A 20,353-nucleotide genomic window follows, 5' to 3' on the forward strand; every position below is an offset into this window, starting at 1 on the left:
AGAGTCTTAATAACACAGCTGGTTTACCACGATCTCCCAGAAACACAATTAGGCTGAGTCAGTGTTCATATCCTGCCCTGGAAAATGATTTTCCCTCTTGGCTGAGGAGAAGATATTACCATCAGGCTCTGACTCCAGACCCTCTGCCTGCTGACCTGGGTTTTCCTGGTTTCTTTTGCATGTGGGTGGGTAGATTAACTGGGGATATTAGGTAGGGGATTGGGGTTGGAAGGAGAAGGGCTGCAGTGAGAAGTCTCTGAGACTCCCGTATCTTTCCCCACTCTAGCCTAGAGTGTATTCCAAAAGAGAGGTCCTACATGGTTCTAGAAAGTACTCAGAGCTCTAAACCAGGGCTGATTTTGTCACACTTTTACGCCTGAATCACATATGGAATTTTGGATTTATTTTCCCCTTCCTTCAGCATTATAGATGGGCACACCAAAGCCCAAAGAAGTGAGGTGACATGCCCGAGGTCACCCAATGAAACAGCTGGCACTAGATCCTACATGTCCAGATTCCCTGTGTCAGCCCTTTGCCCTGCCTCCTGCCTGACCAGATTTAGCCTGCGTTTCAGGTGAAATGACAGGTGACCCCACCAGGCTCATCCACCAATCCCAGAATCATAGGCAAGAGGGAGTGCTAGGTTTTAGAACAAATAAAATACTCCATTTATATACAAGGCACAAACACATGTGACTCATTAGCTTCCATCAGGGAGGAAACAGCAATCTAGGATGGGTTAGGTTTCTTGAAGCTGGACCCAGATTGGCCATGAAATCTTAGTAAAGAGGTCTCTCCCTTCCCTTCCCAGAAACTAGAGTTCTTTCTAGGTTCTGCAGTGATGCCTGAGAGTCCCCACACCGAAGGGTAGGGTAATGTGTTCTGGGGAGTTGTGTGCTAAGGCTGAGCTGGCTTGTGATCTACAGAATGGGCAAGGCTGAGAGTTGAACCCGGCAGGCTTCCCGGAGGAGGTGGTGCCAGCTGGGGGGAACAAAGGGAGGGGTGTATCTTCTTGCTGATGGGGAAAGACTGGAGATTTCATACAAGGCTGGAAACATCCCCTCTATCCCCCCTACTCCTGGCCTCCCTCTCTCCAGTCCTTGTCCCTTCCCGCGGGGTCTGGGGGCGCCCCAGACGGTGACGGCACCCCGGCCCTCGAGGCCCCCCGTGGCCGTGGGGTACGCGGCGGGCCGCGGCTCCCCTCTGCGCGCCGGGAGCGGGCTGAGCGCGCCCCGCGGGGGGCTCCGCGGCCCTTACAAGGAGTTCGGCGGCGCTCGGGGCGGCCCCGCCCACCGGCCTCCGGCGGCCCCTCCTCCCCGCCCAGCCGGGCCGGGCCGCGGGAACGCTGCCCGCTCGGCGCTCGGCGCTCGGCGCGGGGCCCGGGACGCGGACGCCAGGGAGCCCGGCACGCTGCTCCGGGCCCTTCGACCGAGGACCCGTGTGCCTCACCGCGGCGTCGCCATGTCCTCAGTGTTCGGGAAACCCCGTGCGGGCGGCGGGCCGCAGAGCGCGCCCCTCGAGGTCAACTTGGCCATCCTGGGACGCCGCGGGGCGGGCAAGTCCGGTGAGTGGGGTGCGGGCGGCAGGGATGGGAGAGACGGGGACTGGCGGGAGGAACCGGGCGCTACGGGCTCGCGGGCAGGCTCTTCCACTGGCTTCGGGAGCTGTCTGCGCCCAGGTGGGTTGGGTGAGGCACCATGATTTTCTTTGCCTCAGTTTCTCTGTGCTTGGCTCTCTCTCTCTGCTTTGTTCTGAGCTCCTCCATCTCTCAGCTGTCTTCTATTCCTTGTCTGTCTTTCCCTCTGTGTCTCCCCAGTGGGTCTGTGGCCTCTGCGTCTGTGGCCCCCGGTCTGTCTTCCGCTAGTCTCCCCCTTGCCGTTTACCACTCTCCATCTCCTCTTCCCAGGCCAGTCGTCAGCCCTGGTGACTGGCACAAAAGGGACCTGTTAGGCACTGATCCCCAGCCCCGGGCCCCTCTCAGCTTAGTTGCTTGCTGCTCCTTGATTTAGGCCGAAGTGAAGGATCCTGTGGCCCATGAAGGGAGGTGGTAAAAGTCACTGGCTTTTGGGATTTCCCAGGGAGAGGCCACTACCAACTCCTCGTCCCAGTTCCCTTGGATTCTGGAACAGAGTGCAAATTCTTATCAAATGTATTTGTTTCAAGCCAACCCCTGTCTTGACTTTCTGGAAACACACTGGACTGTGGTCCCAGGTGCCTGGGACTTGTCCTTGATGAACCAAGATCTTGGACTTCCACTGAGACCATTTCTGTCAACACTGAACTCTGCCTTCACCATTCTTGGCATCTCTCAGCCAGCTGGAGCCCAGAGGGTTGGGGTAGGGGTGTCACCATAGGCAGAGACCCAGAAAAAGGGTTCTGCATTCTCCCCGACACTCACAGTCCCAGGCAGCTGAAGGTGGGAGGACAGAGGGGGCACCTCCACTGGCTGTTTTCCAGTTACAGCCATTAGTGAATGGCCATCACTCAGTTAACTATGGATTTCCTTCACCAGAGTGTTCTTTGAGACTTACAGGGGGCCAAGTCTCCACTTTTGAAGCCAGCTCCCTGGCTCAGAGAGAGGACTCTGAATCATGCTTTCCTACAGAAAAGATTTGCCCTTTTCCCTTTGAAAATTAGATTATTATCTGTAGCTCTGTCACTGGTACAGTTTAGCCAGTGACTACATGAATGAAAGAATTTAAATTTTAAAATATGTATTCCCTGGGCATTAGTTTACAGACTGACACTGTTATGAATCCTGGGAAAGAATTTTAAGGATTTTCTTTAAAATATTGCATTACTTTTTAAGAGTTCAATATAATAGTGGGCTGGCGCTTGGCTTTCTATGGCTAAATTCTGAACAAAATCAGAGTCCTGTTAATGCATTCCACCTGGAGAAGACTTCATTTTAGAGTTTTATTCTGTGAGACTCCCATGATGAGTGCAGAGGCCTTAAAGCCAAGACTTGAGGACGGAGGACTAGAGGATGTTTACCTGGGACTCAGGGGTTCACACCCCTCCCAGAGATTACCCACTGATCAATTCAGCTCTTACTCTCTCTTTGTTTTGTAGCCAAAATGGGAATAAATGCCCCCACAGTTCAGAGTCTTTGTGTCTTGTCCAGGATAGGGGATGTCTCTCTCCAATTTGAGTCTCACCAGGCTGACCCTAAAGTAACTGGTTGCATGAGTCCAGACCCCTTAGTTTGGGTCTTCACAAACACCCCATAGGCTTACCTCTCATTTCTTTTCTTGCCTCCCTTTCCCCCAACAAAATCCCAGGATTCAACTGGGAAGGACATGGTTCCCCATATTTCTGGCTTCCTCTAAGCCTCTCAAATCAAATTCTCAGCTCCCCAGCCACATTCCGCCAGAGAGCAGAAGCTGGTGTCAGCCAGGGGTCACAGAGGCTAGATAAGTCCTCCCGAAAATGAGAGGGGCAGCCTCCGGGGCCCGCAGCCAGATACGATGGGGAGGCTGAGCTGACGTCTTTCTGCTTCTTGCAGCCCTGACCGTGAAGTTTCTGACCAGGAGGTTTATCAGCGAATATGACCCCAACTTGGGTAAGGACCCACTCCTCCTCGCTCCTCCTGCTGTGCCCCACTTGGGTCTTCCCAGCACACACACCTATGCCGCTGCGATGGGACCAGGCCTGACGAGGACCGCACATCTCAGGGCAGAGGGGAGGAGCCAGCAGGATGACTCAGCCCATGGGGCAGAAAGTTCCAGAAATATACCCTTCCACAGTGCACCCCAGACAACCGGGAAGTTGGCCCAATTAAGAGAACCTAGAAAAGCCAGTGTGTGCTAAAATATGAGTTATGATGAGACTAAAAAAAAAAAAATCAAACATCACAGAACAACCACATCCATTAAGTGTTATTCTTTAATGTAGTCACTCAATGTACTTTTCCAGAAAAGCTGGAAGACATTTGGGAAATTCCCTAGTGATAGTGGCTTCTAAACCAGTTTTATAACCACACAAGAAAACTAGTCTTGTTTTGTAGCTATATCATGGTATATTGGGAAAAAAAAGGATGCTCTGGTGTCAGTCAGAGCTGAGTTTGAATCCTGGCTCAGCCACTTATGGGCTGTGCCTCTTTGAAGGAGTCACCTAACCTTTCTGAGCTTCTGCTTCCTCATCTGTAAAATGGGACTAAAAATACCTATCTCAGGGAGTTACTGTGAAGATTAAAGAAATAACACATGTGAAAGTTCTAGCCTAGTACTCGCCCCCCAGGAGACGTTCAGTATATATTCACTCCTTTTTTCTTCCTCCTCACATGGCTTCCCATCTGTGGTGGCTGAGATTCCCCCAGGTTAATCAGATCAATTTCTTAAAACTATTTTTAGCAGCAGGACATTTTCCTCAGTACCCTCCTACATGGAACCCCAGTATCTGAAATAAATCAGAGCAGAATTTTATTAATATAAACGTAACTTAAAGCTCACATTTATAACATCTGTTTCTTGCCAGCCTTCCACTGAGAAAACTCGGGTTTCTGGATGCTCTTTGCTTTCTGAAAATGGGGATTTTAGTCTTAGGTTATTTTCTCCATTCATAAGACTTGAACAGAGCGTTGGTGGGACTCCCCCACCCCCAAGGGCCCTCTGAGGAAACCCAGGGCTCCGGGAGGACCCTCAGGGGTCCTACAGATTGAAACCTCTGCAGTGCATCACTACTGCAGCAGGCCTCTGTTGGAATGCCCCCGTGACACCTGGAGGCAAGAGCGCCTTAGCCCACTGGTGCCCATCAGCCCCAGTAGAGGGGCTGGAATATTGAATCCCAGTGTTGGAGCAGGAAGGGACATTAGGACCATTTAGCCCCATGGTTTTTAGAATTTGCTCCTTAAGTAGCAGAATCCCTTCTTCCAAAGAGATCTTACACATGACCCAGGGTGTCAAACAGCAAAAGCAGCGGGGGTCCCCTGGCTAAGTCAGGAGTGCAGGGCAGGCAACTCACTGGCAGTCCCTAAGGGGTTTGTTCCTCAAAGCTTAACTTGACCGTCTGTGTTTTGACATCACCCCTCAGCTACAGTGGAGGAAGTAGGCCCAAGGACCTTTCTGGGCCAAGGTCACCCAGCAGGTCTTAGGGGAGCCCATTTGATTAGCAGAGGTCAGTGCCCATGGGAGTGGGACACAGGATGCGATCGTGTGCTGGCCCCGGGGGAAGTGTTGACAGAGGCCAGAACATGAAATCAGATAGAGTAGGGACATCGAAGACGGGGAGGGGTGGAGGGGTGGAAGGAAAGGCCCACAGCAGGGATGTCAGGGAAGGGAACGTGGACATTCCCCAGGCTGCTGCTTCACAAGACAGGTTCTGCCTACTTCAAAGATTGCATGAGGCACACGTATACTAAAAATCATTAGCTGTTTATCTGCAATTCAAATTTAATGTGTCATCCTATATTTTATTTGGCAATCCTCCTCCAGTCTCTCTTCTTCATGTCCCACAATCCATACCCTTCGTGCAGGGTCCCACCACTGGAGCCCATTACAGTGCTGGTTTGAGCCTCCTGATTGAGCAATTTTGGAGTTCTGAGCTGGTAGGGAATGCGCAGTCAGACTGTCTGGCAGGGTGGTGGCAGCCCTGCAGCAGTTAGTCACCTCAGCCTTTGGGCTCTCACCCCTTCCTGAGAGCTTCTGAGCTGGAGCGATGACCAGACGCTCCCCTCTCAGCCATTCTGGGAGGCCAGTGCTGCGCCTCGGGGGTCCTGCCCACTGTCTAATTCCAGCCACTATCCCATGGCTGGTTTCAGTAACAGCAGGACTCTTGGACAGAGCCTTTCCTTCTGTGGAGAAGTGAGTGAGCATCCAAGGAAGAGTTAGCCATCAGGAGATGGGAAACAACCCTCTCCCCTCTTCAAATGTCTCCCAAGAGCTAGAGCTCAAAGGGAGCCTCTTGAGGGTGGAAACCTGTGTGGTTCCTTCTCATTTCTAGCTCAGAGTGCAGTGCTAGGCACAACGTTGATGCTCTTAAATATGGGATTGCATTTTGGTTTTAGGATTTCCCTTTGCAGAAGCGCTCCTATTATTGCTATTTTACAGATAAAGAAACTGAGGCCAGAGAGGGCTCAGTGACTTGCCTAAGATCATGGAGAAACTCGAGTGCAAAGGAAGATGAGACGCCACCCCAGTTGCCCTCCACTAAGGGTAGCCTTATGCTGTAGAGAGCCTGGAGTTACACGTCTGCGTGACACTGGGCTCTCTGAGCCTCAGTTTCCCCATCTGGAAGATGGGACTGATAGACTGTGCTCTGTCTCTGTATGAGTTGTGTTATGGGTTGGGACTGTTAGAGCTGGTAGGAACTGAGAGATTCAGTGCCTGTGAAAGGGCTTTGCCTGTGCAGAGCGCCCCAGGAGGGGTGGGGGTCTCCAGGAGAACCCGCTCCTCTCACAGAGGGGCTGGAGACACCTCACATGGCTTGCCCAGGGCAGAATGACAGGTTCTCATCTCTCTTGTCCCGCCAGGATAAGGACGCCATTTCTGAGGCATCATCCTACACACACTCCGACCAGAGCTCCTTTGGTGACATTTTAAAAATTATTACTGCAAATAAGAGAAAAATACTTTGGGGAAAGGATCTTCTCTTGGCATTAAAGTTCTCAGAATGTTATTTGGAACTAGGAGTGATGAAGCCCACATTTATTAAAGGACTCCAGAATGCCCCGAGGGCAGGGACTTTGTGATGGGGAGACAGGCCATTACTATGACTTGGAAAGGAGCCCTCCCCACCAAGACACCTCACTTACAAAGGGGAGGGAGCTGAGTAAGAGAATCTCATGATCTCTGAGGGGATCCCAACGTAGAGACAGCCCAGCCTAGAATCTAGCCCTGAGTTCATGTTCCATCTGATAGGGTGCTGTGTGGCCCAGGACAAGTTCTCTCTGTCTCTGGTCCTCACCTCCTTGTCATCTCTGTACAGCGGAGCTAACAGCAGCCTCAAAAGGCTGTTGTGCTATAGGGGACTGCAGGAGACCAAGGCTGGGCTAATATTTTCCCTTGGGCTGATCACAGCACGGTGCCTGTGTGGGTACAGGAGCTGTGGCGTACCTCAAAGGCGTGCACCAGACAACTTTGGCAGGAAGATAAAGAAATATCTGAACAAGATGTAGGCATCCAGGGGCAGCCAGCTCTTCTTGCACCAAATATAGTTAAACATTTAGGGCATATTTTCCATTAGGTTTTTTTTTTTTTTTTGTCTTTGAATAAGAGCGGCTATTTATCCCAGTCCCCAAAGCAGGCTGGAGACGGGAGCTGTCTGTGATTCCTGCTGGCTGCTAGTGGACCTGGCGTGGGTCCAGGACTGGCTTGGCTGCCAGTGGCCCTTCAGAGAGAGGTGTTTGTGAATTCTGCTAGGGTTGGGGGATACTCCTCTCACAGCACCAGCAGGGCAGAGAGGGCCCCCATTCTGCCCAGGCCGTTCTTCTTTGGGGTCACGTGGGGCCCAGGGACCCCCCACCCCCACCCCAGGGAAAGGTGAGGGCCAAGTGCATTCACACAGGTGGGCTAGTGGCAGAGGGGAAAGTTGGGGTAGGGAGAATGATTGCCTGTGACAGTGAGGTCCTCTTTGCAGGCCTGGCCGCTTTATGCTTTCTCAGGTTTGAAGTCATGAGAAGTTTGAGGAAAAAAAAAAAAAAGGTAAAAACTTATGGAATCCAAATAAGGTCAGTGATTTAGTTCATAGTATGGTACCAATGTCAGTTTCCTGGATTTGATCATCGTGCTACGGTTACGTAAGGAGCTAACACTGAGGGGAGCAGAAGGAAGGATACACGGGAACTCTCTGTACTATTTTGCAATTTCTACATGAGTCTAAAATTATCTCAAAAAAATTTTTTTAAATCACCCAGGAACGTGAACCTGCTCTGAAAACTTTGGAGCACTATGTCCCCACTGTCCTTTACCAGGCATTTGTGGAGGACCAGGCCTCACACCTAGGGGCCCATCCTGTCCTCACGCAGCCCTGTGACATGGTGCCGGGACAAGCATTTAGCACAGTGCCTGGCACGGAATAAAAACTTGTAAACTGTTAGCCAGTGTTATCATATTATCCTCATTTTAAAATGAAGAAACAGCCTCAAAATGCTAAAATGACTTGGCCAAGTCACACAGCTAAAAAGTAGCTGAAGTTGGTTTGATTCCACATCTCCAACCTAAAACTTCCCACTACACCAGATTCCTCTGCTCTTATTTTTTTTTTTTAAAGCACACGTTTTGCTTTTTTGTTTGTTTGATGGTGGGAAGGTAATTAGGTTTATTTATTTCTATTTGGAGGAGATACTAAGGATTGAACCCAGGACCTTGTGCATGCTAAGCATGCACTCTACCACTTGAGCTATACCCTCCCCATCCTTTTGCTCTTATTTTGACAAGGTAATTATTTGTAGAAACTTTCTTGAGATGTCTGAACAGGGTCTGACCCCTCTCCCTTAGTGTTGTATGCTGCTTCTTTCCTGTCCCTTCTCCCACTGGGGGCAGGAGGGTTGTCCTGATTGTCCCTGGGGGCTTCTGGTGGGCCAGGTAGTGGTTGGAGGAGAAGAGGGTGGAGAAGCTTGGGGTTCAGGAGGGAGGGGCCATCAGTATCTCTTCTGCTCACTGGGCCCGTGATCCACACACTCCATCCATCCTGCAGGCCTGGTGGGTGGACCCAGAACACAGTTCCGTCCCCTGCGGCGTGTTCTGTGAGTCACCTCTGACGTCCTGAGCCCTGACAAGTGGAGTAGCATCTCCTTGGTGGGAGGTTCTGCCCATGTCCTCCATGTGGGGGAGAGCCAAGGCCTTTCCAGTGGTCCCGGCTCAGCCAACCCCAGAGCAAGTCCCCCAGGGGTGCACAGGGGTCCAGCACAGAGGGAAGCAGGGACTCAGACCCAGCCCACCAGCAGTCGGCCTGCCTTTCCACCAACCATGCTGATTGTGTGTTGCAGAGGACACCTACAGCTCAGAGGAGACCGTGGACCACCAGCCTATCCACCTGAGGGTCATGGACACTGCGGACCTGGTAACATTTCCCCCATTACCCATGAAGAGCTGAGAGTCAGTTTAGCCTCTTGAGAAATCCTGCTCCCAGAGTGGTGGTGGCAGTGGTGAGAGGGTCTCAGATGGCAATTTGCAAACCTTTTAAGCTCCAGTTTGCAATGTGACCCTGATTGAGGCACTGACCTTTCTGGGCCTGAATCTGTTCATTTGCCAAATGAGAAGGGATAGGACAAGGCCTGGGGGTGCCTGGGGAGACCTGATGATTGCTGGCGTCAGCTCTGCGTGTTGTGCTCTGGAGCTCGATGCCTGCATACACATGGAGACAGGTGCACAAACACGTGTTTACACAGAGGCTCCCCCGGCCCAAGTGCCCCCGCCGGGGCATGTATCTCCCTGTGTTCTCACCACTCCCAGCCAAGGCTGGATGCCAGTTATTCTTGGAATCCAAAGGGGCTCCATGAAGCTGACCCCAAACCAGTGGTGCTCAGGCGCAGCCAGGTCTCTGTGGGGGCCATGCCAGAGTCTTGGCTCTGTGCCCCAGAGGCCAAGGTCTCCAAGTCTCTGGCTGGGTGGTGGGAGTGAGGCTCAGAGACAATGTCTCCTTTCACGCCAGGCCAAATCCACACTCAAGTGCCCCTTTGAAAAGGGCCCTGCCGGGGAACAATATACAAAGACCCGGGGAGCAGGGAGGTGAGATGAGACTGCTCAGGTGAAGGCCTTTCCCCCGACCTCCTCTGCCCCTGACTGAGGCTGCCCTCCTTTGCCCCAGGACACGCCCAGGAACTGCGAGCGCTACCTGAACTGGGCCCACGCCTTCCTGGTGGTGTACAGCGTCGACAGCCGCCAGAGCTTCGAGGGCAGCAGCAGCTACTTGGAGCTGCTCGCCCTGCACGCGAAGGAGACGCAGCGCGGCTACCCTGCTCTGCTGCTGGGCAACAAGCTGGACATGGCCCAGTACAGGTGAGCGTGGTGCTCCGTCCCACGTCTGGGGCTCGCCTTCCTCGCTCGTAAAGGCCGGTGTTTTCAGGGATTGTCTGGCTGCTAAGAAGAGTAATCCCCTCGAATGTAGGGGAAAGGGGATGTGATGTAAGGGAACAGGGAGCAAGTTTTCCAGGTAGCCAAGGACAGGAAGGGAAAGGCATCTGGGCTGCACAGAGGCTGGACCCCAAAGTCAAAAGAGAGGTCACTCCTTCCACCCTCCTTAGGCTCTGAGATCTCTCAGCCCCACCCCTTCTCGCTTGAGACTGTATGGCCTTCCATTTCCACTCCCCACAGCTGGCTGGTCATTCAGTGCCCAATTCCAGTTCCAGGGAGAGAGGCTGTCATTGGCTGCTTGGGTCAGGTGTCTGCTCTGTTCCAAGCAGCTCTTTCCTCATCCAAGTGAGGTCCCAGGCTCACTCCCACAGCTGGCTGTGTTCTCTTACAAAGGGTTGGACTTGAATCAGAGGTCACAGACTGGGCCAGAGGGCAGGTGACCACTGAATACTGCAGCCGTATTTTGCTTGGCCGGCACAGGGTTCTTAAAAGACCTGGAATTGGAATGCTTTGAGGCAGGGTATGCGCTCTCCAGCTGACCACAGACCTCGCACTCCCCATGGCTTACCTCCACCCTCCCCACACATTCAAGTTGTCTGCTGGCCCCTGAGGTGTTTGGGACTGTGATGCCTCCACCTGATGAGTGATCCCACTGGTCGTCTTAACACTGACGTAGGTGGCCAGTCCACCTACGAGGTAGGCCACCTTGCACCAGCCTTCCTCCCATCCCTCCCTGCTCAAGGCGGGTCACTCTTGCTTCCCCAGGCCCCAGAGGCTCACTGACTTATGTTAGCAAGAAGGGGACCTTTGGTATAGGACAGGTCGGATGGGCATTGGGAAAAGGGGGCTCATGGTAGGGGCCTTCAAGGCGGGCAGGCCCTCAGACCAAGACAAATTCCATCTCAGGGAATGAGGCAAGTGTGATCTTAAAGCCAAAAGGCAGTCTGTGAGGTTTCACAGAGACCCTAGAAGCTACAAGAGGGATCGGAAGACTGGATTGTGAATAAACCAGTTTTAAATATGAGGAAAAAACTAGGCCACTGTTTTGGTTCCAGTATTTGCCAAAGGGATTGTCTGAAAATGGTTTGGGAGCAAAGAGCAAAGTAGCATCAATTTCCTAAGAGCAAGTCGTGACAGTTTATCGCCATTTCCTTCCTTGATCAAGTCCCGAGGTTAGTAGATCAGGGTTTGCTGGGCACACAGTGAATCTAACTTTTAGCGAGCGTTGGTCAGTGTCTCCCATGGCTGTCTTGTAGCTAAAGGGTAAAATGTGGGTTAGAGTAGAGGTTCCCAAACCTGATAGAATTTTCACTAGGCTGCAACAGAATAAGAAAAGGGATACTGTTACCTGCCTGTGTTGCCTGTTCACACTCATGCATGCACATATGGGGACCTCATTTCTGAAAGCTCATTATTCACACCCCACAGTGACAAAGTATTCTTCGGAAAGGAGTTTCTCAGGAGCTGACAGTCAGGGCACCAGCCCTGAGTAGGAACTGGCTTAGATGCTCTGCCCTTTTTTGTCCCAGTCACTCTCTGTCTCTGATACTCCCCTGGACAGCTGGCCCACTCCCAGCCTTTGCTCCTGCCAAATTAACCTTGGCTCAGAAACCTTTTCCCACCAGTACTCCCCCTGTGTCCCTTTCATGTCACCGGCTGTGCCATTGTCCTCCAGTGGAGCCACTCAGCAGTGGGACTGAGCCACTGCAACCGTGGCCTCCAGACCTCAGTGACCCCCCCGTCTCTTGCCTCCTCTGGACATCTGACCTACCCAAGGGCCAGTCGTGTTTTACTGCTCACCCTGAGTCCCATGGCTTTCAGGACCTTTCCACTTACAATTACTCCATCCCACCATCACTGGAGGCGGTACGGGACGGAGCTGGGGAAAGGTGCGGCTCCCTCTCTCATGTTGTCACCCCTGCTCCCTCCTGCCCCTCCCCTGAGCAGGCAGACAGAACTCACAACGAGCCCTGATTGCTCTGCCGACCGCAGAGTCCTGAGTCACCTCGGCCTACAGGCCCCTGTAGACACTGGTCTCATATCCTCTGACAAAACTGCTGCCTTTCTCCAGAGCTGATCCCACAGTCTAGAGCGGAGCGTGGCTCATTTCCTGACCGAGGGACCCATGTTGGAGTATAGGAGACACGGGGCTGTGAATGGCCATCTTCTCTGGCCAGAGGCAGGGTCTAGCCAGGGACTTTGGGCCAGTTTCTCCCTTCCCCTCAGCCTCGTTGTGAAATTCTACCTTTGGTGACATCAGCCACCACTTACTGAGCAGGGACTATGCTAGGCACTTGACACAAATTGTCTTTCCTAACCTTCTTAACAACCCTGAGTGGCAGCTGTCATTATCCCATTTTACTGATGAGAAAACTGAGCCTCAGAGAGATGAAGATGGCTCCAGCTCACAGAGCTAGTAAGTGGGGAGTGGGATGTAGGCCCAGGCTTGCCTGACTTGGATGCATGCTCCTGACCCCGCCTCGCCCTGCTTCCCCGCCAGGCAGGTCACCCAGGCAGAGGGCGCAGCCTTGGCGGGCAGGTTCGGGTGCCTGTTTTTCGAGGTCTCCGCCTGCCTGGACTTCGAGCATGTGCAGCGTGTCTTCCACGAGGCAGTACGGGAGGCACGGCGGGAGCTGGAGAAGAACTCCCTGGCCCGACCCCTCTTCATCTCTGAGGAGAGGGCCCTGCATCACCAGGCCCCGCTCACAGCCCGGCACGGGCTGGCCAGCTGCACCTTCAGCACACTGTCTACCGCCAGCCTGAAGGAGATGCCCACTGTGGCCCAGGCCAAGCTGGTCACTGTCAAGTCATCCCGGGCCCAGAGCAAGCGCAAGGCACCCACGCTGACCCTGCTGAAGGGCTTCAAGATCTTCTGAGGGCCCCTGCTCAGGATCCCAGGCTCGGCACTGGGCAGTCCCCAGGGCAGGGCTGGCTTCTCACCACCAGCTTTCCTTCTGATGGATCAGCAGCCCTCGCCCCCTGGTGGACAGCTGACCCCTCCTCCAGCACCAGGCAGTGTCCCTGTCACCCAGTTCACTCTACAGGCAATAGGGACAGGCAGGAATGCTGCTCCTATTCCCTCCAGGCCTTGGTTTCCATAGTAACCACTGCATCCCTCACCCTGATGGGAAACAGCCACCGTGACAACCCAGGGACCTGGGGTCAGCCTGAAATGGAAGGAAACTGCAGTGTCGTCATGGCGCCGTCACCTCTTCCTGCTCCAGCTGCAACCAGGCCAGATGTGGCCCCTAGTGGACAGCTCTGTGTGGACAGCTCCAGGAGCCCTGAGAACATCCTGCAGGAGGGACAGTCTCGAGGTCCCAGCACCTCCTGGTGGACTGGAAGGGCAGGGCGGCTGCAGTTTTTGGAGGGCCAGAGTCTGGCCTTGTCACTGTCTTCTGATCTCACAGAGGCCCCAGCAACAAGGCCTGTAGTTGATCCAAGTAAAACCTAGTTGAAATAATCCTACGGGACAGCCTGGGAGAAGCAGAGGTGTCCCAGGAAGGGCTGTTTCCAGTACTTTGCCTCTCAGTGAGGGTAGAAGGTGGGAGCTGTGGGTAGGCCAGTGTAGGGAGCCTCCAGCGTGTTTTTAGCAGGAGGCAGGGCCCCCGTATTTTCCCACCTTAAATCATGGGCTCTGTCCACAGACCCTGGGGACCAGCCTTCTCAAGTTTAATGAGCAAAACTGCAGAACAAAGTTATTCTCTGCAGTGACATTCACCCAGGACTCCAGGGAGCCCACAGCTGTATCAGACATCCCATGGGCACTCAGAGGGAGAAACACAGTGTACTGTTTGTACTCTGGTCCAGTGGGACCTTTAGCAATGGGTCTGCATGTCCAGAGTCTACTTTTGTAAGATAGAACCTAAAGCATTTGGGGTTCATAGAGCAAATTTTTGCATAAATTATCTGGGGTTGCCACCACAGCTATAAGCCACAACACTGTGGTTCAGACACGGGATCAGGACACTCCCACTCCTCTGGGATCCCACGGTTTGCGGGAGAAGGGTCTTAGAGGCAGAGAGTTTCATAATTCTCTAGCTCTGTTTACCACAGGACCCCTGGTCCAAAGGAGGTCTTTCATGGACCCTCAGCAGATAAGCAGGTAAAGGAGAGGGCTGGGTGGGGGGAGGAGGGGAAGGGCGTTCTGAGCCCAGAATCCTGCCCATTTCCCCATGAGCCCTTCCAGGAGCTTGGATAGAAAACCAACAGCTCCAGCCCAGGCTTCAGCCGCATTCTATAGATGGAGAAGCCGAGGTCAGAGGGAGGCTGTGAACCCCTCGAGACCACTCGAGGAGTCCTGGCCAGGCTTCCTGACCCACAGGCCGGCTCTGAATTTCATGCTTTTGCTCCCAGCCGCTTATGTGTGGACCACCACCATGTGAACAAACTATGCAATTCCAACTGCCCACATCCAGAAGCATTTTAATAAAAAGGGGGTTATTTTGGTTCATTTTTTTCATAACAGAATTTTAGTTTGATTGCAGGTCACTCCGTCTGCTAACAACTCAGGGACCCTGCCCTGCACCCTCACTAGCTCTCAGATTCTCGTGGGTCTGGAGGAAAGGCCAGAGGCGCATCACTGTTTTTTAACTCCATTTCCACCTGGGCCAAATTTTGCTTTTCTGAGAGCAAAGTCTCTCTTAGGGTGGTCAGGTTGCTGTCTTCTTTGGTTCCATCCTCGGCTAAGTATAGGGCTTCTGGAGTTTGTTTTTCCTGTGGCAGCTTCTTTTGATTTCTGGGAGGAGAGAAAACATTGTTGAATGTGAGTTCCCCGAGCTCGGGTACCGAGTGGTTGGGGCAGGACTGGGTCTCCGAAGTGGGTTCGCGAGTGTAAGGGGGAAGCCCAGCACGCGGTTCTCACCACATCCTCATTTTCACCTGTGAGCTCAACTACTATTGCTCCCCTTACAGGTGAGGTAGTATGACTCAAAGAGGCCAAAGAAGCACATGCCTGGGATGTGCGTTTAAGCTCCTGACTCTGAGTCCTGTGTTCTTTTCACCAAACCACATTTTCTCATCCTACTTAATGCAGGTCCTTGTTACTCCACACCCCATCCCCAGACAAACTACCACAAGAAATTCCTAACTAATCTTCCTGCCTCTAGATGCTTGCTTCTCCCAGCCTACACGCACCAGTCATGATTCTAAAGTCCCCGTGTGCACACATCACTCCCCAGCTCAAGCACCTTCAGTGGCTCCCCATTGCCCACTTCCTTAACCTGGCATTCAAGATCCAGTCTTCCTCCCAATAACTCTCCTAATTGTCCTCCCTCTGAGGTGGTTTTACTTAAGGTACCCACCCCTAGACTTCCTGGCCACAGTGGAAGGACCCCGCTGCGGTGAGAGTGGACCACCCAGACAATCTGCTTGGGCCATGGTGGGATTAGCTCAGTGTCTACTGCTCCCGAGGACACCCACCTTGTCTCTGAGGTGACAATGAGGGCATGCTTCCTGACAGGGTGAGAGAGGCAAGGTCACCTTCTTAGAGGCTGTACTCCCTCAGGGTCCTTCTATAGCCTGCATCCAGACCAATCTTGCTAAAACACAACCCTTTCATGTCCCTGCGCAGAGCTCTCCTCTGGTTCCTCAAAGCCCACGAACTAGAACCTGAATGCCTTAGGACGGCCCCCAGGGCCGGCACGCTGGGCCCTGCTGCCTCCTGTCCTCCGTCTTCCCCTGCTCTCCTCACACTCCACGCCACAGCCCCTCGGGCCCTCCTCCTCCTCTGTCTCCAGCTTGGTGTCCCCTGGTCTGGAAGGCTTCCTCAGCCCCCCGCCTTTTTTTTTGCCCCACAGACCCCAGATCCCACCTCTGCCCCCACAACACTCTGTATATCCCACAATCACATTTCTGTCACTCTAAATTACAGTCATCTCCCCACCAAATCCATCAGGCTGGGGCTGAATTTATCTTGTCCAGGCCTGTGGCGCCCACTCTTGGCATGGAGCTTGGTCCCGAGCAGGTGCTCAGCTCATTCTGTGGGATGAATGACAAATGGGCACTTGGTGATTTCTTTTTGACTTTATAGCTGAACTGTGATGAGGATTCATGGACCATATAAAATATAGCATAGAAGGAAGAGCATGAAGGTTAGGCCAACCCTTCCATGGATCCTTAGTGACCTTATTCTGTACAGTGGGAATAAGTAACCTGTGTCTGCCCCACTTTACAGGGCTATCTTGATCAAATGGGAGAATGTGATGGTGCCTTTAAAATTCTAAAACGTGATATGGATCTCAGGGTGGGAGTCTCATGGTTACTGTGTGAAAGTTAACTGCTGTAATGACTGGTGGGGATATAGTAGTTATTGAATGAATGAATGAATGAATGATGGGAAGGAGTGAACTAAGCATTTATTGAATACCTTCTAGAACCAGACACTGTGCTAGTTGATTGGGGAAAACAAAGTTGAGTCAAATGTGGACCCCGCCCTCAAGGAACTCTCAAAAGTTAACCCTAGAACCATCTAGAGAGTTTAACAAAATGCCAGTAGTCCCACCCCAGACCCTTTGTGTCTGAGTCTCCAAGGTGAGGCACGCACGGTATTCTGTGTATTTAATATTCCTCCTCAGGTGATTTTGTTGTGCATCCAGGGTTAAGGAGTATTGTTGTCATAAAGATGTCAAAATTACCCCAAGGAGCCCTGACTGATCTTGCATCTGGCCTTGGAGCAGGGCAAGGCTTTCCCCTGTAACAACGCCCCTAACTCTGCAAAGCCCCCACTGAGCACGCCTCACAATCCTAGCAGGAGGGAATTCATTATTATCACCTTTTGTGGAAGGAGAAGCTGGCTTGGAGGTACTGGGTTTCTTGCCCAGCTAGTGAGTGAAAGAACTGGAATCTGAACCCAGGCCTTTGTGACCCCAGAGCCAGAGGTCCTGACTTCTGGGACGCACCAGCCCCTGCCCTGCCTGCTTGCTGGCCAGAGTCGGGGAGTGGTCATCGGGGATAGTTGTGAGTTTTTCAACAGCTTTGGGTTCTCAAAGGACCCTGAAAGCTGCATTTTGCTGTCCCAAAGGGTGGACAGCCAAGGCCCGTAGATGACCCCTCTCTAGATTTCCTTTGGGAAGGCAGGGCCCCCACCCTCCAGAGACCACCCCCAGACCGGCTCCTCACCTGTTTGCCTGGATGCTCCTTCCCAAGAGGACCATGCTTATCACGACCACCACGGCCACCAGGGCAAACATGGAGCTATTCCAAGGAGTTGCTGGGGAGGGACACACAGGACAGAGCCTTGAGGAGAGGCTGGGTGCCCCTCAGGCCCACTAACAGACTGGCTCACAGCATCAACTTTCCCCTGCCGTGGGCCAGGTGTGGTAGAGAGACTAACTAAGCTGAAATGAGCCCTTTGCCAGGCGCAGAAACTTCTGGTCCAGTGTAGGGGAGGGGGGGGATAAGATCTCTGCTCTGAAGTTCTCATCTACCTGGGGAGACAGCACTGCAGCTGGATAATAATAGTGGAGAAAGGAGGCATATGGATGAAGATAAATGTCACAACCTTCAGAGTTTTGCTAGGGGCTGGCCAAGTGCAGTACCAAGGAAGGAGGGAGGGAGGGATGGAAGAAGGGAGGAAGGAAGGACCCAGCTTCAGAGCTTTTGCATTTGCTGTTCCCTCTACCAGAAATGTTCTTCCCCCACATAATCTGCATGGCTAATTCCTTCAGCTCCTACAAGTTTGTTCAGACATCCTTCTCAGTGAGGCCTTCCTTGGCCACATTACATCCCGTTGCTGCACATTTCCTATTCCCTTTCTTTCCTTAATTTTTCTTCTTGCTCATCCCCAGCACGCCGTGCATTTTAGTCATTTGTTTATCTTCTCTCTCTTTCCCTAGAATGAATGCTCCATGAGGGCAGAGATTTTTGTTTTACTCACTTCTGTAACCCCAATGCGGAGAACAGTGCCTGGTGCACAGAAGGAACTTAGTAAATATTGGTGAACGACTGGGTGGATGAGTAACATGAGTGACCAGCCCTGAGAAAAGGAGGGTGCTGTTCAGCCAGACCCCTCTGGGTAGTCAGCCCCCTCAGCCTCAGTCCCTGCCTTGGAGGAAACGTGTGGCCTGCCGCAGAGGAGGGGACCATGACAGGGGGCTTCAGCCAGATTCCTCTCTTTGTGCCGAGAGCACATCCCACCATCCACCAATCCGCCCACCACTTACCATCTTCTACCCGAAAAAACCAAAGCATTTCTTCCAGCAGCTCCTGAGACACCTCGGTGACAAGTGGGGCCCCGGTAACCTCCTCACTGTAGTTCATGCCCCTGCTCCTGGTTGGGGTATGTCTCTGACAACCAAGACTTTTGCTGCCAGCTGCCCTCCTGGCCTCCTAGGTCCTGGCCCTTTACAAAGCCCTGAAGACCCCTGGAAACAAAACAGAGAGGGTGACGAGGTATGCCACCCCAGTTTATCCTCCCCTCCCTGCCCAAACGCAGCTCTCCTCGGGTCCAAAGTTGACGGAAACAGCAGGAATTTCCAGAGCAGGTGGGAGCTGGAGAAACAGAGACTGAAGAAGTGGGAGTCACTCAAATCGTTATTAAAACTCTTCACATCTGGGGAGGAGCACTGACCCAGGAGGGAGGAGGACTGAGCCCCTGACAGGCTTTGGGGCCCTTGCTGGGGACATGTCCTGTTGTCGCCCAGCGTCCTGGTCTAGCTTCCTCAGCCCTACAGCACTCCTGCACCCGGGTTCCTTAGCATAGATTTTCCCGTGCTGCCCATTCACAGGCGCCTGCCTCCCCACGTGACGAAGGCTGGGCCTGTCACAGGCTCTCTCCTGGAGGTTGACACGGCCGGCCGGGGCCCAGAGCTGAGAATCCGGGAAATGCTGGGGAGAGGTAGTCAGGGGCTTCTGCTGCTGAGCGCTGAGAGCTCCCTTCTCGCCGCCACCAAACTCATCCACAAGCCTGATTGGTCAGTGCTGCCCTCTGTTCGGCGGTGGTTACCAGATTTGTTTCCTGTTGTTTGCAAAGGAAGAAACTGAACCCATGCTCCCTGGATAAATCCCTGCCTTACTTTGAGCCTGTTGCCTTAGCTACAAAATAAGCAGGTTAAGTAAGCTATTTGTGTCTCAGTCTCAAAACAGTCACAGATTTTGGCATATTTCTCTACTACCTATACCAATAATACTTAATGGAAATTTTTCTAGTAGCCACATTTAGAAAAAAGCAAAATTAATTTTGACATTTTAAAATCCAATATATCAAAAATATTATTTCAGTGTGTAGTCAGTATAACCATCAATATAACAATGATTGAGATAATTTTCTTTGTACTAAGTCTTTCAAATTGGGTGTAAGTTTGACACTTAATTGCGTATCTCTGATGAGATTGATCCAAAAAAAGAGAGAAGAGGCAAATAAAATATAGAACGAAAATAAGACCAGAGATTTTAAAATACAGCAGTGTCTTTTGAACTATATGCAATTAAGCTTCACAACCTAGATAAAATGGATAAATTTTTAGAGAAATATAAAATACCAAAATTACACAAAGAAGAAACAAGAAACTTGGAGACTGATAAATCATAATAAAGAAATTGAAATAATGGTCTAAGACTTCCTTTCCAAAAATCAAGCCCAGGACACTAGCTGGCTTTAATCATGAATTCTGATAAATTTTCAATAAACAGTTAATTCCAAAAATAAAAAGCACAAGTTTTACTGCTCATTTAACAATGGTTTCAAAACTAGATGAGGACCATACAAGAAGAGTAAATGATTGGCTCATTCTTATGTGAAAGTAGATGCAAAAATCCTAAATAAAGTCTTAGTAAACCAAATTCAACAATTTATTAAAAAAAAATCATTATCAGTAAGTGGAAGGAAAGTTTGACATTAGAAACTGTATCAATTCACCACATTAATAGGCTAAAAGGGAGAAACCATATGATTGATATATATATATGATAAACACTTAGTAAACCTGGAGTAGAAAGAAATGTCTTCAGCTTGGTAAAGGCAATAGATAAAAATCCTCCAGCAAACATTATGTTTAATGGAGAAACGTTAAATGTACTCCCTTAAAGATAAATGGCAGCAATTTGCTGGTTGAATTTGGACCATTACAGTTTAATATAGTCCTGGAGGTCCTAGCAAGTGGGACAAGGAAAGAAAAAGGAGTGTGAGACTTGATAGGAAAGAGCTAAAACTCACAGTTTTCAGAGGGCAAGATCATCTACCTAGAAAAGTAAACAGTTGAAATAATAGATGCATTCACTGAAGTTACTGTCTACAAGCTCAGTTCTCATATTATTAGTGAAACTGGAAAATTAAATAAAAATAAGATATCATTTATAGTAACATCAAAGCCATAAAACATCTAGGTTAGTTTACCCAAGAA

At 51.5% G+C, this 20,353-nt stretch overlaps 2 protein-coding genes across 3 annotated transcripts; one reads left to right on the forward strand and one right to left on the reverse strand.

The window, feature by feature from the left end:
* The first annotated feature begins 1,330 nt into the window (after window positions 1-1,330).
* On the forward strand, window positions 1,331-14,466 carry RASL12 (RAS like family 12). Its single transcript, XM_006209599.4, has 5 exons — window positions 1,331-1,564; window positions 3,506-3,562; window positions 8,927-9,000; window positions 9,748-9,938; window positions 12,514-14,466. The coding sequence occupies exons 1-5, from the start codon at window positions 1,462-1,464 to the stop codon at window positions 12,887-12,889; spliced, it is 801 nt and encodes a 266-aa protein (XP_006209661.1). The 5' UTR covers window positions 1,331-1,461; the 3' UTR covers window positions 12,890-14,466.
* Window positions 14,467-14,522: 56 nt separating this feature from the next.
* SLC51B (SLC51 subunit beta) lies at window positions 14,523-18,952 on the reverse strand. Of its 2 annotated transcripts, XM_072962226.1 has the most exons (4): window positions 18,583-18,952; window positions 18,176-18,376; window positions 17,133-17,223; window positions 14,523-14,751 (listed from the first exon to the last, which is right to left on the reverse strand). In XM_072962226.1, the coding sequence occupies exons 2-4, from the start codon at window positions 18,270-18,272 to the stop codon at window positions 14,547-14,549; spliced, it is 393 nt and encodes a 130-aa protein (XP_072818327.1). In that variant the 5' UTR covers window positions 18,273-18,376; window positions 18,583-18,952; the 3' UTR covers window positions 14,523-14,546. The 2 variants fall into 2 exon arrangements, with proteins under 2 accessions (XP_072818327.1, XP_072818326.1); XM_072962225.1 differs by having other exon boundaries at window positions 18,176-18,952.
* Between the last annotated feature and the right edge of the window lie 1,401 nt (window positions 18,953-20,353).

This window comes from Vicugna pacos, chromosome 6 (genome assembly GCF_048564905.1).
Source record: "Vicugna pacos chromosome 6, VicPac4, whole genome shotgun sequence".
Taxonomy (NCBI): domain Eukaryota; kingdom Metazoa; phylum Chordata; class Mammalia; order Artiodactyla; family Camelidae; genus Vicugna; species Vicugna pacos.

Coding starts and splice junctions, on each gene's coding strand:
- RASL12 (XM_006209599.4), top strand. CDS start 1,462: ATGTCCTCAGTGTTCGGGAAACCCCGTGCGGGCGGCGGGCCGCAGAGC. Junction 1,565..3,505: donor CCGCGGGGCGGGCAAGTCCG/GTGAGTGGGGTG, acceptor TGCTTCTTGCAG/CCCTGACCGTGAAGTTTCTG. Junction 3,563..8,926: donor CGAATATGACCCCAACTTGG/GTAAGGACCCAC, acceptor TGTGTGTTGCAG/AGGACACCTACAGCTCAGAG.
- SLC51B (XM_072962226.1), bottom strand. CDS start 18,272: ATGAACTACAGTGAGGAGGTTACCGGGGCCCCACTTGTCACCGAGGTG. Junction 17,224..18,175: donor GTTTTTTCGGGTAGAAGATG/GTAAGTGGTGGG, acceptor GTCCCTCCCCAG/CAACTCCTTGGAATAGCTCC. Junction 14,752..17,132: donor AGGAGCATCCAGGCAAACAG/GTGAGGAGCCGG, acceptor CTCTCCTCCCAG/AAATCAAAAGAAGCTGCCAC.